Source organism: Dendrobates tinctorius, unplaced genomic scaffold, assembly GCF_039654945.1.
Source record: "Dendrobates tinctorius isolate UK_male_01 unplaced genomic scaffold, ASM3965494v1 ptg000084l, whole genome shotgun sequence".
Taxonomy (NCBI): Eukaryota; Metazoa; Chordata; class Amphibia; order Anura; family Dendrobatidae; genus Dendrobates; species Dendrobates tinctorius.
This window is the reverse complement of record NW_027361752.1, coordinates 15,756,494-15,779,462: the sequence shown is the minus strand read 5'-3', so window position 1 is coordinate 15,779,462 and position 22,969 is coordinate 15,756,494. Positions and strand designations below refer to the sequence as shown.

Sequence of the window (22,969 nt, the reverse complement as noted above, 5' to 3'; positions counted from 1 at the left end):
TGGTAAAATGTTGGACTTTTCTGCCTTAAGCATTAGTGATTCTTTCTAAAGGTTTTAATCCATACCATCATAATGGTGTTGGGACTATGGGTGCTAACCAGGTCCCTAAAACTAGGGGCATCCTAATCTATCCCTGTCCCCCGGATGTCTCCTTATGATGGAGATGTCTGTTTCTCGTGCCGAGTAGTGAAACCATGATGGAGATGTCTGTTTCTCGTGCCGAGTAGTGGAACCCACCCAGGAACACACAAACGAGACAAAGCAGGGAAGACTGACAGGGATAAGTGAAAATACCAACCATACAAAATACTCATTCCAGAGTGGGACATAGGGGAGTTAAGGAAGGAGAAGGATGAGGACGTGCACACAGACAAAACTCCAAGCAACAGTCTCCTGAACAATCTCCAAACGCCACCTCCAGCCACGAACACCACCTTCAACTCCAGAACCAGGCAGTAAGAACTAACACTGGGTAATCCCAAGATGCTAGAGGCAAGCATACATAGCAGAAGGAGGTTGTGTCCAACACTGCACAGCCAAGACAATCCAGGTAGGAAAGCTCCAGAAGCTACAACTGAACAGTTTAACCCTTGCACTACTAGCAAGAAAAAAACCTGCACAGTTTAATATGATAGTGAAGACCTTCTAACCAGTGCAAGAGTGCATGAAACCAAACATCACGGTGATCTTGCTCCTCTCTGTTACGGTATCCTCATGACATATAACTACTGATGGTAAACCATGACGTTTTTGGCACTATTCCAAACAAGCAATTGTCAAGAAAAGGCTGAAAGGTTTGAGCACACAACTTTTTTTTGCTCCATTTATTCCAAGCTATGCCATAAAACAGTTTATAAATGTAAGCACTTGTTTTTGACAGCTAAACAATGTTTAAGATCTAATATTTATAAACCCCTACTTATAGAATGACTTATGTATGTTATAGAAAAGTATAAAAAAATGCCCCATACCCATGACATAACAATGCTCTTGATGCCCCTTTTCTAATTCTCTCCCAACTGATTGGACATCACATTATCAGTTTTATATACGAGTTATTCCATATAGTTGTGCACACTGCCTAATGTATTGTCTTCTTAAATTTTTCCTATTGATTTTCAATACTTGTGTAGTACGCTAACTTGATATGGCTGTGCATCTTTCTCCGTTGTGTTATAAAAGAGGGGATCACAATTTCTATTAGACAAGAACATAACCCCTTAGCGACATGTTTTCAACAGCTGACATGTGCCCGCAATAGCTACAGGCGGAATTGCGATCCGCCCGTGGCTATTAACTAGTTAAATGACGCTGTCAAACTCTGACAGTGGCATTTAACAAGCGCTTCAGGACGTTGGGCCAGTAATATGCGCACCGCTGACCCCGTCACATGATCAGGGGTCATCGTTGCTTTGGCCTAACAACCAGAGGTCTCCTTGAGACCGCGCTGGTTGTTGATGCTGGATTGCTATGAGCGACACCCTGTGGTCATAGCAGTGCTCTCATTCTGCTACATAGAAGTGATCTGATCATCGCCTGTATGTAGCAGGGCTGATCGGGTTGTGGCAACTTCTAATCTCCCATGGAGACTATTGAAGCATGCCAAAAGTAAAAAAAAAAGTTTTTAAAAATATTAATGAAAAAATAAAAAAGTTCTAATCTCCTCCCTTCTGCCCATTCAAAATAAAACCATAAAAAAATTCAAACATATACATATTTGGTATCTCCACGTTCAGAATTGCCCGATCTAAAAATAAAAAAATGGATTAACCTGAACACTAAACGGCGTAGCGAGAAAAAAAATTCAAAGCACCAAAATTATATTTTTTTTGGTCGCCTCGACATTGCGTTAAAATGCAATAACGGGCAATCAAAAGAATGCATCTGCACCAAAGTGGTATCATTAAAATCGTCAGAATTTTTTTCACCTCTTAGATAAAAATGAACCTAGACATGTTTGGTGTCCATGAACTCGTAATGACCTGCAGAATCATAATGGCAGGTAAGTTTTAGCATTTAGTGATCATGATAAAAAAAAACAAGTGTGGGATTGCACTTGGAATTTTTTTGAGTACATGACATGGAAAAGCCAATGTTGTCGGTCAAAAGTACAACTCGTCCCGCAAAAAATAGGCCCTCACATGGCCATATTGACTGAAAAAAGTTATGGCTCTGGGAAGAAGGGGAGCGAAAAACAAACACAAAAACCGAAAATGGGCTTCGGCACAAAGGGGTCAAGCATGCTCTTGTCTTTAGAGTACCTTCAACTTCCATTAAACAAGGATAGTTGGAAACTTTATGTGAAAAACAAGAATTTATGTAAATTAAAGGTGTCTTATTTCTACACCACAGAACATAAAAACAGGGTGGAAAAAAAATTATGCTCCCCTCTTCCCGGTTCTTACCTTGCCATTGCAGCCAACTACTTTGTTGTTCTTGTTCAGTCTTCTTCCACAGGTAACTTTAGGTCTTGGCCTCCACTGGCGCCAACTAGGCCTCGCAACATAATGTGAGACGACACATGTGATGTCATTTAAAGGCATGGTCACTCTACGCCTCAAGTGTTGTCATGACGCAAGTCAATCTGCAACATCATGAAGTCATGAGGCATAGTTAGCGCTGAAGACCCCACGCACAAAGACGACTGGAGGCCAAAAGGACCAATGGGGGGGTCTACAGGCTATTCATTCATCCCTAGTTATCAACATGGGGCACATGGGCAATTTAAGCCACTCAATACCTTTCTTAGGCTAGTTTCACACTTGCTTTTTTTTGCAGCGCGTTTTTCCCGCAAAAAAACGCATTGAAAAAACGCATACATAAGCATACAACTGCTGCGTTTTTTTCAAGCATTTTTATGAGCATGCATGAAAAAAACGCAGCGTTTTTATGCGTTTGTATGCGTTTTTAGCGCGTTTTTACCGCGTTTGCGTTTTTTTCCAACATTTTTAGGTGGCCCCTCACACTACCCAAACCATGACTTTACTAACCCTAACCCTGACCCTAACCCTAACCCTAACCCTTAACCAAATCATACTTAACCCTAACCCAAACCCTAACTAACCCTAACCCTGACCCTAACCCTAACCCTGACCCTAACCCTGACCCTGACCCTAACCCTTAACAAAACCATACTTAACCCTAACCCTGACCCTAACCCTAACCCTTAACAAAACCATACTTAACCCTAACCCTAACCCTGACCCTAACCCTGACCCTAACCCTTAACCAAACCATACTTAACCCTAATCCTGACCCTAACCCTGACCCTAATCCTTAACAAAACCATACTTAACCCTAACCCTGACCCTAACCCTGACCCTAACCCTGACCCTAACCCTGACCCTAACCCTTAACCAAACCATACTTAACCCTAATCCTGACCCTAACCCTGACCCTAATCCTTAACAAAACCATACTTAACCCTAACCCTGACCCTGACCCTAACCCTTAACAAAACCATACTTAACCCTAATCCTGACCCTAACCCTGACCCTAACCCTTAACCAAACCATACTTAACCCTAATCCTGACCCTAACCCTGACCCTAATCCTTAACAAAACCATACTTAACCCTAACCCTGACCCTAACCCTGACCCTAACCCTTAACAAAACCATACTTAACCCTAATCCTGACCCTAACCCTGACCCTAACCCTTAACCAAACCATACTAAACCCTAACCCTGACCCAAAACCCAACCCTAACCCTGACCCTGACCCTAACCCTAAACCCCCTTAACTAACCCTAACTCTAACTCAAACCCCTAAATTCCATGGTTAAAAAAAAAAACGCATATGCAAAAAAACGCTTACATGAGCATGCCAGTGCGCACATATGCGCATCCATAGGCTATAATGGCCATTTTTAGCGCAAAACGTGCGCATATGTGCGCATGCACTTTTTTGCAGGGCCAAAAAATGCAACATGATGCGTCTGGAAAATCCAATCGCACACCCCAAAAAAACGCAGCGCATGAAAATCGCATACATGCGCTTACAAGCGCGCAGGTATGCGCACCCATGTTAAATATAGGGGAAAAAACGCATGCGCAGGTTAGCGTTTTTTTCCAGCGCTAAAAAACGCAAATGTGAAACCAGCCTTAGTGGCATATGTTTGTTCATTGCGCATTAAAGCTTAATGTCAAGAGTGCAGAGTCAAGTATGCAACTTTTATGGTAACCATTTAGTTTCCCTCTACTCGTTTTGCAGAATGAAATTTCTGAACATATGTTCCTCTCTTCTTGCCATTTCCAGTTTATATAAGCTTTCAGAGTCTGATGACTGGAATCTTAATTTGTTGATATCAAATTGCATGTTAATTATATTAATGTATTCTAAAATATCTTGCATAGCTTTTGATATCACAGCTGGAGAAGAGATGTAAACCATCATGTAAATTGCACTGTGACCATGTAAATGAAAATATGTTTTATATTTTATATAGAATAATAAATGGGATTACATTTCTGTTATATAGGACACATGATCCCGATGTGTACAAACAGCATGAGGCTTGTCTAATTTGTCAAAGGAAGTATAAATTTAAAAAAAGGAAAGAAAATTCTGCCAAAAGGTTCAGCTCAAAATGCAGAATCTTACTGTTTGCTATAAAAATAAAGAACGTCTATCATCTGGCATGAAAAAACTATAAATGGTGCAGGATTATCAAATTTTCTGGCTTATTGAAGAGTATATATAAAGTTGCTTGGTATAGGTAGAGATTTTGTAAGGCGATAGCCCAAGATAAAATAGACCAAAAAAAAAAAAAAAAAAAAGAGGAAAATATGCTAATTAGGAGAATCTCCTTTGCTCAGGTTTGTTTACTTTAATGATTCTGAATTACCACAAAGATCTAATGTATTATTGACATTTCTGCATTGTTAGAGGAGCAAATCCGTTGATATGTGAAAGTTCGTTGGAATGGGGCCGAGAAATTCTATTGGCATCATATTTTTTCAATGTTAATCTTATGTTCCTTATTACGCTCCAGGTTTTCTACTTGCAGCCATACTTCTTGTCCACCGCATAGTAAGTCCTCTGCCTTCATCTTTACTCTGCACCGGACTATACAGTGCAAATTATGGCTCTGATATTACGTGTGTTACCCAAGGCCTCATATCTCCAGTGGCGACACGCGTCATTAGGTGCATTTTGATGTCCAAGGTCTACCTGGTGATGGAAGCTCTGGAACCTCGCGAAGATGCAGAAAGAGGATGTCGCATGCAGTAGACAAAAAGTGGGACGCGAGTGGCTGCGACAGTGGAACGCGAGTGGCAAGGTGTTACATTTATAATTTTTTTTTTATTTTTCTCCTCCTTTCCGTCCTGCATAGATTAGAAGGCAGCACACCTGCTGCCATTTTGGTTCCGTCACACTTGAATCACTAAAAATTTGAATTCAAGAGAATCTAAATTCTTTTTTAAAGTCTAGATGAATTTAAAGCCAAGCTTAATAAAAGAGAACAGAAGAAGAGAAGAAGGTGTGGTGGGTGAGAAATAAATCATAATGGCCTAAAAGCCACAGCGGTATTACAAGTTCTATACAACACTTTAGTCTATAGACTGCTATTATGTCTCCATTTACTCTTGAATACATATGTTAGGTTTAATATATGTTGAAATTCATTAATACAAAATATTGTGCTATGAGCCATCGAAAAACACATTAAAGAGCTATTCTACTGGAGAATAACCCACAAGACCGTACTGAACCAGACAACAGTACCGCACATTCTGACTACTGCTGGTTGTGGTACGATGTAGTCACCTGCTCCTTGCTCTTCTGTGGGAATTAGTCCCACCATCTATATGACATTAGAGATCAATGAGAAGCTGGGTGACATTCCAATGGGCATTACAATGGTAGTCAATCACCGTCAGCACTTTTAAAAATCCATTATCTCTAATCATAGAACCTCTAATTCTAAAACAGCAAAGTAAGACATCATTAAAATTAAAAAAAAATAAAAAAATGGTACTTTATCTTTGTGCGACATTTCAGCTCATCAAGGAAACACTTCTATCCGTTAAAAATTATGAAAAGCTAAATATACTAAAATTGTTCACAAAATATAAAACACAAACATTTTAAATTTTATTACGGTATTTATTTTGGCGAAAATGTAATAACCAGGTCATTTATTGCATCGTATAAATATTACATAGTATTATACAAACACACAGACACAGAACAGGGCGTTAATTGTTCCATTGATTTCAAGAATATCATTCATGACTGTATCGTATTAAAAGGACCAAAAACTATTATATTGTTCATACTGTCCAGTGAAAGACAACACTACAAGTGTCTGTAAAAAGATAGGCATTTCAAAAGGCAAAAAATGTTGTGTTGAGTCAGAAAGTAAATAAAATATAGATCTCTGCTACTCTTAGAACCTGAACTTTACAGACTGTACCTGGTGAATGTTTTCGGCATATTATGTAGCTGTAATGTGTATCCAGTGCATCAGTCGCTCACAATGGAGGGAGATAATTGGAGTGATGACGTGACAACCATAACAACCTCATATCCTAAGAACTGTGAATATGTCACAAAATATAGGTTTCCATGTTCTGCTGATCGGCCTGGTGAGGGTTCGCATGTCAACATCTCATTTTCGGTTCAGTGATAGCCCCCTTATCAAAAATATGGTCCAGTGCAACCACTATACATGTCCAATTTTTGTTCTTCACTATTATGGATAGCTACAACTGATGAGGGAACATGCTCGGATAAGGTGCCTGTTATTTAGGCAATCCCTGCATATGTTGCGGCTTTCGAGCAACAGCGAGACAAGCAGGTGCGGGGACGCCACCATAATATTCGAGCACAATGAAGTCACTCAGTTCGCACCCGAGCACGCTTCGATAACACCTTATCCGAGCATGTTTGCTCATCACTAATGACTACAGCCAAGTGGGCAGTTTTATTGCAGGTCCATAGATTACCTCCAAGGAAACATTCATACTGCTTTTGCAATTGGAAAACATGTCAAACGTTACAAAATTGGCAAGATATTCTGAACCACGGTCAATGAAAGCAGCATTCTGAATTACAGCATACTTTTGCACTTTTATGGTACCTTATTGGAAAAATTAAAGTATAGTTTTATTCAATGTGCTAATTAAAATATCAAAAACAAACCAGACGCTATAGCATTACAAGCTCCCTAAAAATGAGTTTCCCAGAACTAGCAAAAAAAAAAAATTGCCTTTCTTCCAAAACGGCACAATTCTAGTGGTTTTGTGTGGCATTGTAGCTCTGCCTCAATGAAAGTGGGCTACGATACCAAACACAGACGTAACCATTAGATCAGGGTGACGCCGCTATGTTTTTCTAACCTTGGACAATTCCTTTAATGTCTTATACACACGATGAAAAGTTAACAAAAAATTAGGAACAAGTTGCTTACAGAAACCAAATACATTTCAGATCTAGTATATGAGAAAAAAAAACAAGCCAACAGACTGAATGCTACAAACAATGGACTTTCTCTGCTTTGTTTCCTTTATAATAGGGAAAATCGCAGCTAATGTGTTTTCAGGCAATACAGACAGGCAGAAAAATAGGTGCAGCTTCTTCTAGTTGAAAAGTCAGATTTATACAACACGCCCTGTGCTTTAGTGTAGCACGTCTATCAGAAAAATAAATTATTTCTTCTCAATAAGTTATTTTTCGTTTATAGTGCAATTAAGTAGAAATGTAACCAATATAAACAGATACAGCGGGACATATTTATCAAGCTGAATGCCCTAGAATTTTGACTTAATTTGCTCTCAAAACAGACTTGTATGACTTTCGCCATATTGATGTGTTTTAGATACTTTCAGCACCTTACAACAGCAAGGCGCCGTAGCCTTGCTTAAAAGAGTGGCTTGCCTGAGAAGGGCATGGGACTGACGTGCAAAACTCTGGGCCAAAAAAATGCACCAACATTTCGGTGGAAAGTAAGCCAAATAAAATGTAGTGAAAACTTAAGACTAGAAAATCTTAAAATACGCAAAATTTATCAGAGTTAACCACTGAGATAAAATCTGACGAATTTTAACAAGGTCTAGTATAAATTTGCGGCACATATTGACAAATATGCCCCTATGTATTTACCCTGGGTGATCTATTGCTATAAAGAAACACAGGTCTCTCTACGTTCTAAAGAAAAGTCACACCGTACAGGTAACGCATTTCACAGTAACATGAATTAAAAACGGCACATAGTATAGTGCGCCAAGCCGTCTGGCTCTACCTACGTGTACACAAGGTAAGAGAATGCCATGTTCATGGTATTTACCCATTAGACTATTGCGGATAACCTTGAGCACATTCTACAACGCTACACATGGTGCGAATCGTTCTATTTCAAGACTACCCGAGCTCGCATCGAAGAGAGAAAGATGAATCTTCAGTCCTTAGTAGTTGTCAACATTACGAAGAACAAGCGCCACTCTGCATGGAATGTAAACCTGAAATATAAAACAATTCAGGAGAGATATTAAAATAATAACACAAGGACAAATCAAATGTATTGTCAAAAGAGACAGCCTTTACAAATACTAGGAAATCAGCTTTATGTAGCTGCCACGGCAAAACAAGAAGCGCGCAGCTCGGAGAATGCCGAGTGAAGTGGTAAATGTTAACCACTAGAGTGCAGCAAGTCAATTGCAACCAGTAAAATCACCAAAAGCGCGATCTCCTCAATAACCCTTGAAGGTGCAGTACGTTCACATCTATTGGAATTCTTTATATGCTGAACAGTTTCAGAACAACCTCGTGAGTGGAGTATAGCAACATTTTCTGAAAGGTCCTTTCAGTTGTGGAAATAAAGAAAAAACAATTGCTTCAAATAAAATGGATAAAAATGTGCAAAAAGAAAAAAAAAAAAAAAAGGTCACATTTAGAAACGTGCAGATATAATTTCTTTGGCTGAAAATCTGTTCCATTTATCTATAGGTTGTTTTTCCAAAAAGCATTTTGAATTTATAGACATTTTTTGTTCTTTTTCATCACTGCATTTTGAAAGCTATAATTTTTTTTTTTTTTTTATTATTTTCTGGCAATACATGCTATTTTTTTCTAATATCAGACAGCACAGAATGACTGTTCAAAGCAAGCACAGGCGCTCGGTGCATTCTTGGTGTTGCCAGAAACATTTAGGTGCACCTTTCCACGTATTTGTAATTTCAATCTATCTGCACCCGCTGTCAAAAAAAGAGGGGAGGAGAAAACAAGCAGGTGGTAAAGTGGACTTTACTGATTCGCCACACCAAGTGTGCACCAAGCGCCTGAACTTGCTTGGTTTGAAGTCATTCTGTGCTAACCAAGTCTTTTTAAGTGATAACTCGGATTCTGGCTAATTTGTGCTAGAACAGAGTTTTGACGACGTAATACAGCTGGCACAACTCTTCCAGTTTGGCAAACACAGTATTACCTCACCCCGTTCTGCTAGCCCTAGTGTACACATGCCGATTTAAATTACAGCCCATATCTATGTGAAAATTTTAAAAAATTGCTTAAAATTAAAGCTTTACTCTGGTCACACTTACCAAAATTGAATACTGTCTATTATTATAAGGTTGGTTTTCGGTGAAGAATTCTGTCCGGTGATTAATTCTTTCATGTCCTCCATACTCTCCAGAATCCGTGTCCAGTGCGATCATATACTTGGAATGAAGGCATTAAGGAAAATATTTGTTGAAATAATAATATAAAGAGACACTGTTTATGTCAACAACTCAAAAAGTTTCAAAAGTTATAATGTAACAATCACGACTTGTATTTTCATAAAATCATAGAATGGTAGAGTTGGAAGGGACCCCCCTTGGTCATCTGGTCCAACCCCTTGCTCAAAGCAGGATTCACAAAATCATCCCAGACAGATGTCTGTCCAGCCTCTGTTTGAAGACTTCCATTGAAGGAGAACTCACCACATCTCGTGGCAGCGTGTTCCACTCATTAGTCACCCTGTCAAAAAGTTTTTTCTAATATCTAATCAGTGCCTCCTCCCATTCAGTTTCATCTCATTGCTTCTAGTCTTTCCTTGTGAAAACGAGAATAAGATGATCCTTCTACAATGTGACAGCCCTTGAGACATTTGTAGAGAGCTATTGTCTCCTCTCAGTCTTTTTAGCAAGCTAAACATTCCCAAATCCTGTAACTGTTCCTCATAGGACAGAGTTAGCAGACCGGTCACCATTGTGGTCGCTCTTCTCTGAACTTGCTCCATTTTGCTGGTCTTTTTTTAAAATGTGGTGCCAAAACTGGACACAGTATTCCAGATGAGGTCTGACCAAAGAGGAGTAGAGGGGAATAATGACTTCACGTGATCTAGACTGTATGCTTCTGTTAGTACATTTCAGAATTACATTTGCCTCTTTTCCTGCTGCATCACACTGTTGACTCATGTTCAGTTTACGATCTATTAGTATACCCAAGTCTTTTTCACATGTGCTGTTGCTTAGCCCTATTCCTCCCATTCTGTATATGCTTTTTTCCATTTTTACTGCCCAGATGTAGTACTTTACTTTTTTCCCTGTTAAAAACCATTCTGTTAGTTGCTGCTACCTGGTGCAATTTATTTATATCTTTTTGAATCCTCGCTCTCTCTTCTCTAGTATTAGCTATCCCTCCTAGCTTTGTGTCATCAACAAATTTAATCAGTTTACACTCAATTCTTTCAATCCAATCACTGATAGATGTTGAAAATTACAGGGCCGAGGAGAGAGCCCTGTGGTACCCCACTTGAGACATTCTTCCAACTGGACATGCAGCCATTTATGCCCACTCTTTTGGGTCTGATCACTAAGCCAGTTATGAATCCACCTAACAGTTGCCTTGTCCATTCCATCCTTAGTCATTTTTTCAATAAGGTCTGTGTGAGATACGATGTCAAATGCTTTGCTAAAGTCAATATATATTACATCTACAGCATTTCCCTGATCCACCCAGTCAGCGATTCCATCATAGAAGGAAATTAAGTTAGTCTGACATGACTTAGTTACAAACCCATGCTGACTCTTGTTAATCACTTCATTTTTATCCAGGTACTTACATACATGTTTAATAATTGTTCAAAGATCTTTCCTGTTATAGAAGTCAGACTCACAGGGCTATAGTTCCCTGGGACCACCTTCTTTCCCTTTTTGAAGATAGGACCAACATTTGCTCTTCTCCAGTCTTCTGGGACTTCTGTTCTCCAAGAAATTTCAAAGATTATGTAGAGTCGTTAAAAAACTTCTGCTATCTCCTTCAGTACTCTGGGGTGTAATACATCTGGATTTTACATGCCAGTCATGACGCACTGTGCGCCGACATTCGATGTGCCAAATCCATTAAAGGGTGTGTACATCTTAATGAATTTTGTGAAATTTTTAGCTGGCGTAGCGCCATCATAAGAAATGTATTGTAGTCAGACTGGGGAAAACTTGAATCATAGTTTTCACCACTTTTCTGGTGTAAATAAAGATGAATTTGTTAGTCGCGCCTGGACACCTGCTGACAGATCTCTGCACCCTTTCCAAACAGTGCGGGGGGTGTTGTCTAGTATAAAAATGACCAAAGTCACAAAACGGCTGAAGAAACTTTGCATTGCAACGTTAGTCCGTCTCCACATGGTGCACCCTGGGTAACGCTAAAGGACTAATAATCTTGATGACCAAACAATCAAACTACATCTAGATCTCCTGGTCAATATATTTTACATCATATTTGATAATCAACAAAGGATCAAATTTGATAATGTCTACAAATAACTAAGAAAAGGTGCTATAAAACTATAAACTAAGATCTTAACAACCAGAGGCATTGCTCCCCTTCTTCCTAGAGCCATATCTTTTTTATTTTTCTGTCAATACGGCCATGCGAAGGCTTGTTTTTTGCACGACAAGTTGTACTTTTGAACGACACCATTGGTTTTATCGTGTCGTGTACTCGAAAAAAGGAAAAAATTCCAAGTGCGGTAAAATTGCAAAAAAAGTTAGATCCCACACGTTTTTTGGCTTTTTTTCACCAAGTCCACTAAATGCTAAAGCTGACCTGCCATTATGATTCTCCAGGTCATTACAAGCTAATAAACGACAAACATGTCTAGGTTCTGTGTTCTCTAAGTGGTGAAAAAAATTCCGAACTTTGATAAAAAAAAAAATTGCACCATTTTCTAATAACCATAGAATCTCCACTTTTCGTGATCTCCGGTTGGGTGAGGGCTCATTTTTTGCATGCTGAGCTGATGTTTTTAATGATACCATTTTAGTGCAGATACGATCTTTTGAACGCCCGTTATTGCATTTTAATGCAATGTCATGGCGACAAAAAAACCCTGTAATTCTGGTGTTTTTACGTTTTTTCTCACTACGCCGTTTAGCGATCAGGTTAACTCTTTTTTGTTCAAAGATTGGGCGATTCTGAACACGACAATACCAAATTTTTTTATTGTTTTATTTTGAATGGGGCAAAAGGGGGTGATTAGAACGTATATTTTTTAAATTTTATATTTTTAAAAACTTTGTTTTTTTGGCATGCTTGAATAGTCTACCCATGGGAAATTAGAAGCTGCCATAACCTGATCATCTCTGCTACATAAAGGCAATGATCAGATCACCTGTACGAAGCAGATTTGCTCGCTTGCTATGAGCGCCGACCACCGGGTTTCCAGGAGACCTCTGGTTGTCATGCCAATCTATCAGTGACTCGTGATCACGTGACGGGGGTCACCAAAGGGCGGATTTGCAGCCCGATGGCCAGAAGCATGTGCTAAATGCCGCTGTCCACCCACAGCTTCTCTGGGCACACGTCGGCTGTTCATAACAGCTGACATGTTCTGGGAAAGATGTGGGCTCACCGCCGGAGCCCACATCAAAGGGAGGGAGTCCGACATCGGCGTAAATGTATGCCCGATGTCAGAAAGGGGTTAGAAAGATTTTACAAATTTTGCTATAAACACTATAAATCACCAGTGCCATAAATTGAAGCGCTAATGCAAAATCTCCTACAGAAGCCACATCTACTTTTCAGATGGACCAAAAGGTGAAATTTTAATCCCCCTCTAATAGGCTCCATTGCCTAGAAGCCCCCGCAGCTCCTGCACTCATTATACTTAGGTACTTGGCAACTATTACATGCACTTTTTTGCAAGACATCCCCAGATTCACGACTACTTGCTACTTCACTTCATGTCCATTGCTACCAAAGCTGTGAAGTCAGTAAGCCAAGGTTATGACTATGACAAGCTCTCTCTCTCCACACCTTGACTCCAGCTCAGGATTTTCATAACGGTTCAATAATTACAAATCACAAAATTACTGTAGTGAAATTGAATGGTCAATTTGTTTTATTAAAATCTCTAAACTCCTACTAAAGTTAATGGATTAATCAATATTAAATGACTCAACATTTTTAAACAGGGGTGGGTACATTTTTACCAACTTTGCCTTGACACCTAATATTAGCTTCAACTCTGACTCCACAGGCCAGGTGGCTAGTACTTCTCTTCCTACTCTTCTCAACTGCTTTTCGATGTCACGTTAACCAGCTCCAGCTATGTCCACTACATCCCCATATAAGTTTTAAGCACACCCATTCCACCGTCATGCCAGTGCTTGTAGAAGGTATACACTCACTGGCCACTTTATTAGGTACACCTGTCCAACTGTGTGTTAAGACTTAATTTCTAATCAGCCAATCACATGGCGGCAACTCAGTGCATTTAGGCATGTAGACATGGTCAAGACAATCTCCTGCAGTTCAAACCGAGCATCAGTATGGGGAAGAAAGGTGATTTGAGTGCCTTTGAACGTGGCATGATTGTTGGTGCCAGAAGGGCTGGTCTGAGAATTTCAGAAACTGCTGATCTACTGGGATTTTCACGCACAACCATCTCTAGGGTTTACAGAGAATGGTCCGAAAAAGAAAAAAAATCCAGTGAGCGGCAGTTCTGTGGCCGGAAATGCCATGTTGATGCCAGAGGTCAGAGGAGAATGGGCAGACTGGTTCGAGCTGATAGAAAGGCAACAGTGACTCAAATTGCCACCCGTTACAACCAAGGTAGGCAGAAGAGCATCTCTGAACGCACAGTGCGTCGAACTTTGAGGCAGATGGGCTACAGCAGCAGAAGACCACACTGGGTACCACTCCTCTCAGCTAAGAACAGGAAACTGAGGCTACAATTTGCACAAGCTCATCGAAATTGGACAGTAGAAGATTGGAAAAACGTTGCCTGGTCTGATGAGTCTCGATTTCTGCTGCGACATTCGGATGGTAGGGTCAGAATTTGGCGTAAACAACATGAAAGCATGGATCCATCCTGCCTTGTATCAACGGTTCAGGCTGGTGGTGGTGGTGTCATGGTGTGGGGAATTTTTTCTTGGCACTCTTTGGGCCCCTTGGTACCAATTGAGCATCGTTGCAACGCCACAGCCTACCTGAGTATTGTTGCTGACCATGTCCATCCCTTTATGACCACAATGTACCCAACATCTGATGGCTACTTTCAGCAGGATAATGCGCCATGTCATAAAGCTCGAATCATCTCAGATTGGTTTCTTGAACATGACAATGAGTTTACTGTACTCAAATGGCCTCCTCAGTCACCAGATCTCAATCCAATAGAGCATCTTTGGGATGTGGTGGAACGGGAGATTCGCATCAGGGATGTGCAGCCGACAAATCTGCGCCAACTGTGTGATGCCATCATGTCAATATGGTCCAAAATCTCTGAGGAATGCTTCCAGCACCTTGTTGAATCTCTGCCACGAAGAATTGAGGCAGTTCTGAAGGCAAAAGGGGGTCCAACCCCTTACTAGCATGGTGTACCTAATAAAGTGGCCAGTGAGTGTATTTCTGGCAATCCTTGTAATTGACGTCAGCTGTGATTATCTGTAAAGTGAAAGAGATGGATGTGACCATGGGGAACAGACGGAATGTCACCTGAGAGCAGGAGAATTTCAGAACAGAATCTGTCTTGCTCATCTCAGTGGCTAGTCTCGGAATCCTCTTTCCACTTACATGAAGACTGTCTCTGTGCACCTAAGCCACACAGATAAATACCTTGATAAAGGCCTTTGATGGCCAAAACGTCGGAACGGTGTGACTGATCATATGAACATAAAAATTCTAGTCAAAATCTAGACTTGTATGCCTCAGATTTTTTTTATCCTCTACAAATTATGGCTCCTGCTTGACTATGGCATCTTAAGGTTTGTGTTGTTTGTTGCTGACACTTAAAAGTCTTGCAGCCATATCCACCAGTCTTCTCCATTTCTCCATTTATCTTGTGCCACATATTTTGTGCCTATGATGTATAACATTTTTTTGTCATTTCATTTTGTAAGCAGAGTATATTCACTGTGTATTAGTGCGAAAACTATTCGGCTTATACACTCACTGGCCACTTTATTAGGTACACCTGTCCAACTGTGTGTTAAGACTTAATTTCTAATCAGCCAATCACATGGCGGCAACTCAGTGCATTTAGGCATGTAGACATGGTCAAGACAATCTCCTGCAGTTCAAACGGAGCATCAGTATGGGGAAGAAAGGTGATTTGAGTGCCTTTGAACGTGGCATGATTGTTGGTGCCAGAAGGGCTGGTCTGAGAATTTCAGAAACTGCTGATCTACTGGGATTTTCACGCACAACCATCTCTAGGGTTTACAGAGAATGGTCCGAAAAAGAAAAAAAATCCAGTGAGCGGCAGTTCTGTGGCCGGAAATGCCATGTTGATGCCAGAGGTCAGAGGAGAATGGGCAGACTGGTTCGAGCTGATAGAAAGGCAACAGTGACTCAAATTGCCACCCGTTACAACCAAGGTAGGCAGAAGAGCATCTCTGAACGCACAGTGCGTCGAACTTTGAGGCAGATGGGCTACAGCAGCAGAAGACCACACTGGGTACCACTCCTCTCAGCTAAGAACAGGAAACTGAGGCTACAATTTGCACAAGCTCATCGAAATTGGACAGTAGAAGATTGGAAAAACGTTGCCTGGTCTGATGAGTCTCGATTTCTGCTGCGACATTCGGATGGTAGGGTCAGAATTTGGCGTAAACATGAAAGCATGGATCCATCCTGCCTTGTATCAACGGTTCAGGCTGGTGGTGGTGGTGTCATGGTGTGGGGAATTTTTTCTGGGCACTCTTTGGGCCCCTTGGTACCAATTGAGCATCGTTGCAACGCCACAGCCTACCTGAGTATTGTTGCTGACCATGTCCATCCCTTTATGACCACAATGTACCCAACATCTGATGGCTTCTTTCAGCAGGATAATGCGCCATGTCATAAAGCTCGAATCATCTCAGATTGGTTTCTTGAACATGACAATGAGTTTACTGTACTCAAATGGCCTCCTCAGTCACCAGATCTCAATCCAATAGAGCATCTTTGGGATGTGGTGGAACGGGAGATTCGCATCAGGGATGTGCAGCCGACAAATCTGCGCCAACTGTGTGATGCCATCATGTCAATATGGTCCAAAATCTCTGAGGAATGCTTCCAGCACCTTGTTGAATCTCTGCCACGAAGAATTGAGGCAGTTCTGAAGGCAAAAGGGGGTCCAACCCCTTACTAGCATGGTGTACCTAATAAAGTGGCCAGTGAGTGTATATTCTACTTGATTTCAGACGGGCTGATATAGAGTACAGGTGCTTTTGACTTTATATGTAGATACTTGGTTAGAAGTATGGATTGTTGATAATTGCCCTTTACCAGCATTTGCTTGGTGCCTTCATTCAGTACTTTTCATCTAGGCACTTGTTGTTAACATATGCAAATATCCTTACAATTTCTTGCCATACTGTTATTGAATTTACCCAGTTATTTATAAGGTTAGCTGCAAGGTGCGGGGTTCTTTAGCTTATTGTCTTTTAGAATTCTTAAATGTTTTTAAATCTGTTTGGCTTCATGTTCATAAAAAATATAGTATAATTTTTTGTTGATCTATTTAAAGCAGGTGTCCATTTCTGATTTTGTTACTTAATTCCAATGATGTATCACTTTATATCAACTGCTGTATTCAGTAAACAGAGTTTTTAGATCGTAACAGTTATTAAGGTTGAAAGAAGACTTTAAGTCCATCTAGTTCAACCCATATCCTGTCCTCACTTGCCCTAACATGTTGATCCAGAGGAAGGCAAAAAAACCCATGTGGCAAACAGTAAGCTTCACATTGGGAAATAAAATTCCTTCCCGACTCCACATACGGCAATCAGACTAGCTCCCTGGATCAACGCAATATTAAGGAAACTAGTGTATATACCCTGTAATATTATGCTTTTCAAGAACAGCATCCAGTCCCTTCTTAAATTTTATTAGGGAATCACTCATTACATCATATGGCAGAGAGTTCCATAGTCTCACTGCTCTTACAGTAAAGAATCCGCGTCTGTGAATATGCTTAAACCATCTTTCCCCCAGACGTAGAGGATGCCCCCTTGTCCCTGTCACAGGTCTAAGAGTAAAAAGATCATTAGAAAGGTCTTTGTACTGTCCCCGCATATATTTATACATTGTAATAAGATCACCCCTAAGCCTTCGATTTTCCAAACTAAATAACCCCAAGTGTAATAACCTGTCTTGGTATTGCAGACCCCCTAGTTCCCTGATAACCTTGGTCGCTCTTCTGTGCACCCGCTCCAGTTCAGCTATGTCTTTCTTATACACCAGAGACCAGAACTGTACACAGTATACTAAGTGTAGTCGCACTAGTGACTTATATAGAGGTAAAATTATGTTCTCCTCATGAGCATCTATGCCTCTTTTAATGCATCCCATTATTTTATTTGCCTTTGCAGCAGCTGCCTGACACTGGCCACTAAATGTGAGTTTGTCGTCCACCCATACACCCAGGTCTTTTTCAGGGACAGTTTTGCACAGTGTTTTACAATTAAGCACATAATTATACATCTTGTTCGTTCTACCCAAGTGCATGACCTTACATTTATCCCCATTAAAGCTCATTTGCCATTTATCAGCCCAAGCTTCTAGTTTACATAAATCCTCCCGTAATATAAAATTGTCCTCCTCTGTATTGATTACCCTGCAGAGTTTAGTGTCATCTGCAAATATTGAAATTCTACTCTCTATGCCCCCTACAAGGTCATTAATATGTTAAAAAGAAGCGGGCCCAAAACTGACCCCTGTGGTACTCCACTGCTAACCGTAACCCAGTCCGAATGTGCTTTATTAATAACCACCCTTTGTTTCCCATCCCTGAGCCAGCTCTTAACCCACACACATTTTCCCCCTATCCCCATTGTTATTTTATGTATCAACCTTTTGTGTGGCACCGTATCAAAAGCTTTTGAAAAGTCCATGTACACCACGTCCACTGCATTCCCTTGGTCCAGTCCTGAACTTACCTCTTCATAAAAGCTTATCAGATTAGTCTGACAGGAACGGTCCCTCGTAAACCCATGTTGATATTGGGTCATGAGGTTATTCTTCTCCAGATGCTCCAGTATAGTATCTCTTAGAAAACTCTCCAGGATTTTACCCACAGTTGAGGTTATACTTACTGGCCTATAATTTCCAAGTTCAGTTTTTGTCCCCTTTTTGAATATTGGCACCACATTTGCTATACGCCAGTCCTGTGGAACAGACCCTGTTATTATGGAATCTCTAAAGATTAAAAATAATGGTCTATGACTGTGCTTAATTCCTGCAGTACTCAGGGGTGTATCCCATCCGGGCCCGGGGATTTGTCAATTTTAGTGATTTTTTGACGCCGCCGTACTTCCTGCTGGGTTAAGCAGGTGAAATTTAATGGAGAATTTTAATCCCTGATCATGTTATCCGTCATGGGATTTTCTTGTGTAAATACTGTTGAGAAAAAGTCATTTAGCATATTGGCTTTTTCCTCCATTTCACCCAGACTATTTTTAAGGGGGCCAAAACTATCATTTTTTAGCTTCTTACTATTTATGTATTTAAAGAATATTTTGGGATTATTTTTACTTTCTCTGGCAATGAGTCTCTCTGTCTCAATCTTTGCTGTCTTGATTTGCTTTTTACAGAATTTATTTAATCTTCTGTATTTAGTTAATGCCTCATCACTACCTACTTGCTTCAATTCTCTAAATGCTTTATTTTTATCTCTATTACATGCAACAAAGCTCAACAAGTTGGCGCTACCCATACTACAGTTTTCTGTGTACATTGTCTATTAACTGTTAGCTGCTTATAAGAGGAGCAGTGGTCGAACAATCGCTCATTGTATTGAAACAACAGCACACAGCCTAATATGTGACACAGCCCTATAACATGTGCCTCAGCCCCTACCTCATGCTGTCCTCAGATTACATAGCAAATATCTGCTGATGGATTCCCTTGAAGCTCAGGCACTCTGTGCATCAATACTGTTCTGTGCACCTTCTCATTTTTTTTTTAATCTATCTCTGCCCTCTTCTTCCTTGATTGACAAGAGCCAGATAAGTGATAATGGAAAACAATGGGGAACTGTTTTATCATGCTAAAGGCCCAGTTTCACATAATGAGATCGCTGAAACGTCACCATTTTTGTGACGCGCCAGCGATCTCGCTACATGTGACACGCAGTGGCGACCGGCCCCCCCACTGGATATCGCTGATCGTGCGCGAATGTTCTGGGCCATTTTTTGATCGTTGGAGTCCCGCTGGCCAACGCGCATTGCTGTGTTTGATGCCAACGAGCGAACTCGTTGGCGACGCAGAACTCAGGGACGCAGACAGGAATAGTTCAGAATAGCTGCTGTGTGACAAGGTACCAACAACCGCCGAGGATCGCCATATCATTGCTGCGTCGTTGAAGAGATCTGCCTGTTTGACGGCTTACTAGCTACCATTTAGCGACGCACCAGCGATCCTTACCAGGTCGTATCGTTGTCGGGATCGCTGGTGCGTCGCTATGTGAAACGGGACCCTAAGAGTGCACCAAGTGCCTGTGCTTTGCTTGAACAGAGCTTTTGTGCTGACAGACTTCCGTTAAGGTGAATGATCTGCTTTCGTCATATCCTGAAAGCCAACCGGTCTTCTAGAAAAGAAAACTAAAGTTTTAGAAAAGCTTGATAAATAGCATTGCTCGAATTACCAAAAGTGAATGTCTGCAGAGATCTGCCTCGAAATCTAGCAAATTGCTTGTTGACCGAATATATTGCATATACACACATTAAAAGTACTCGTGCTGCTATTCACCGGGTCACTTGTCGGTCTTGCACCGCTATTCTGAAGCAAAGACAATCACCAAGAATGAGCCTTAATTAGGCAACAAATATTTGCTGAAGGCTATGGAATGGCATTGCCTATCATAAAAGGAAAAATCAAATTCCATAGCTTCATTAGACTTACAGTTACTTTTATTCCATCTTCGATGTCTGTCGATTGTAGCGCGCGACAGAAATAAAATGACTCTTCCTACACAATAGTAAAGCTGTGAGTGAGGCTTTATCTATAAGGTTAATTACTTATTTAATTACTTTGCCTATATAGAGATTTAATGTATAAATACAAAAACAAAGTGATGCATAATACGCTGTGAATGAATAATGAAACATAAAGCCGCACAGTAAAGTAATATTAAACTGATCAATTTGCTTTTTAACTCAATTAAATGAGAACCGTGGAATATCCAGAATAGTTTAAAGTTTATGTATGTTATTAACTGGCCTAGTTAAAATGCAATTTGCCTCTTTGAGATGAAAAAAATAAGTTTGCAATATAAGCAGAGAAATGCATCAATGCTCTATTCCACAGTAATAGGATGACCTTGGTTGGCTACTGGCATACCAGACAGTAGTAAAAGTACATTCTGTTACATTCTATAAAAGGCTAGAATTCTCTATGCCTTCATCATTTCTTACCACAAGTCTTCTATGTTTAGGAGATGAAATTATAAATTGACTTCATGAAATAAAAAAAATCTTACCTGGTAGACCTTTGTGGTGCAGAATTTATAGATACTTGTTAGCACTAGTAACTCAGCTTTGTTGAAGAGGAAAATATGTGTGTGTCGGATACAAATGTATACTTTAGGCTATGTGCACACGTAGCGGTTTAATCCGGACACTGAAAACCGGACTCCTTCCCAGAAATTACCGCGATTTCATCGCGATTATGTTCGCGATTTTGCCGCGATTTTTGCGTGCGATATTCAAGCACTTTCCAAGCGATTTGAAGCAATCGCTTGGAAAGTGAGTGACAGGTTGGTCACACTCGTCAAACATAGTGCTTGACAAGTGTGACCAGGTTTTTACTATTGAGGCTGCCTATGCGGCATCAATAGTAAAAGATAGAATGTAAAAAATAATAAAAAAATAAAAATTGGGGTATATTTAACCTTCCGACGTCCCGCGTTGCATTCCCGGGCCTCAGCGTTCCCAGTAATGCCTTGCGAGACCTGTGATGACGTTAGTCTCGCGTTGCTATAGCAATCTCACGAGACCGCTAGAGTCACGCGAGACTACGTCATCACAGGACCTTGCCGCAAGGCATTACTGGGAACGCTGAGGCCCGGGAATGCAGCGCGGGACGTCGGAAGGTAAATATTTTAATTCTTTTTTTACAGGGGTATGGTACCCAGGGCCTGGAGGACAGTCTCCTCTCCTCCACACAGTGGGTACCAACCGCACAGTAGACGCTTAACTTCGCGCATGGTGGGCATAGCCACATGCGGGAAGTAATTGATTCTCATGCATTCCTATGGGTGCGGAATCACGGCAATTCTTTGCGATTCCGCACAAAAGAATGAGCATGCTGCAATTTTTTCCGCGATGCAATTCCGCCGCGGAAAAAAGCGCAGCATTAGCACAGCATGTGCGGAATGCCATAGCAATGCATGGGGTGTGGTTCTGTACAAGATTTTTAAACGTTTTCGCAGTGTTTTCGCGCCAAAAACGCTTCGAAATCGCATCGTGGGCACACAGCCTTACAATGTATTATTGTAGACACAGTACTACCCTTTAGTAAATACAAAAATGATATTAGCAATTTTATCTGTGTTTAAAGTGAACCTGCCAGGTGGTATAACCAGTGCCCACGAATTGGGCATCATGTATGAACTCAGCCAGGTATGTAGAGGCAGAGACCTGTCAATCCAGGGAAGAGGGTGGAGAAGCCGCCTAGGACCTGCCTTTCAGACTAGTCTATGGTGCAGTCCGACCCTGGCGGCTTTGTAAAGTACAGGTGCATCTCACAAAATTAGAGCAAAAGGTTTATTTCAGTTCTTCAATACAAAAAGTGAAACTCATTATATAGAGTCATTACACACAGAGTGATCTATTTCAAGGGTGTATTTTTGTTAATGTTGATTATGGCTTACAGCCAATGAAAACCCAAAAATCAATATCTCCGTAAATTAGAGTACTTTATAACACCAGCTTGAGAAAAATTTAAAATCCAAAATGCTGACCTACTGAAATGTGTGTTCAGTAAATGCACTCAATACTTGGTTGGGGCTCCTTTGGCATCAATTACTGCATCAAGGTGGTGTGGCATGGAGGTGATCAGTCTGTGGCACTGCTGGGGTGTTATGGAAGCCCAGGTTACTTTGATAGCAGTCTTCAGCTCATCTGCATCGTTGGGTCTAGTGTTTCCCATCTTCCTCTTAACAATACAATAAGGTCAGGCGAGTTTGCTGGCCAATAAAGCGCAGTGATACTGTTTTGAAACCAGGTATTGGTACTTTTGGCAGTGTGGACAGGTGCCAAGTCCTGCTGCAGAATTAAATTTCCTTCTCCAAAAAGCTTGTCGGCAGAGGGAAGCATGAAGTGCTCTAAAATTTCCTGGTAGACGGCTGCGTTGACTTTGGTCTTGATAAAACACAGTGGACCTACACCAGCAGATGACATGGCTCTCCAAACCATATCACTGATTGTGGAAATCTGTGGGAGTTTGAGGGTTCTGCGCAGGATCTTCGTTCCCCAGCATTGCACTTTTCTGGACAGAGAGCGCAGATGTTGCTCCTGGGATCGGTTGTAACCATTCTTTCAACTTATGGGTCACTGCTCCAAGTG

General features: G+C 40.8%; 1 protein-coding gene across 2 annotated transcripts in view; it reads right to left on the bottom strand.

Annotated features, from left to right (window-relative positions):
- Window positions 1–6,086: 6,086 nt before the first annotated feature.
- GBE1 (1,4-alpha-glucan branching enzyme 1) overlaps window positions 6,087–22,969 on the bottom strand; it is a 237,574-nt gene continuing 220,691 nt past the window's right edge. For both annotated transcript variants that reach the window (XM_073584450.1, XM_073584449.1), the window contains exons 16-17: window positions 9,542–9,661; window positions 6,087–8,461 (exon numbers count right to left, since the gene is read on the bottom strand). In XM_073584450.1, the coding sequence (XP_073440551.1) occupies window positions 8,408–8,461; window positions 9,542–9,661 (174 nt within the window). In that variant the 3' untranslated portion in view covers window positions 6,087–8,407. The remainder of the gene's footprint in view (window positions 8,462–9,541; window positions 9,662–22,969) is intronic.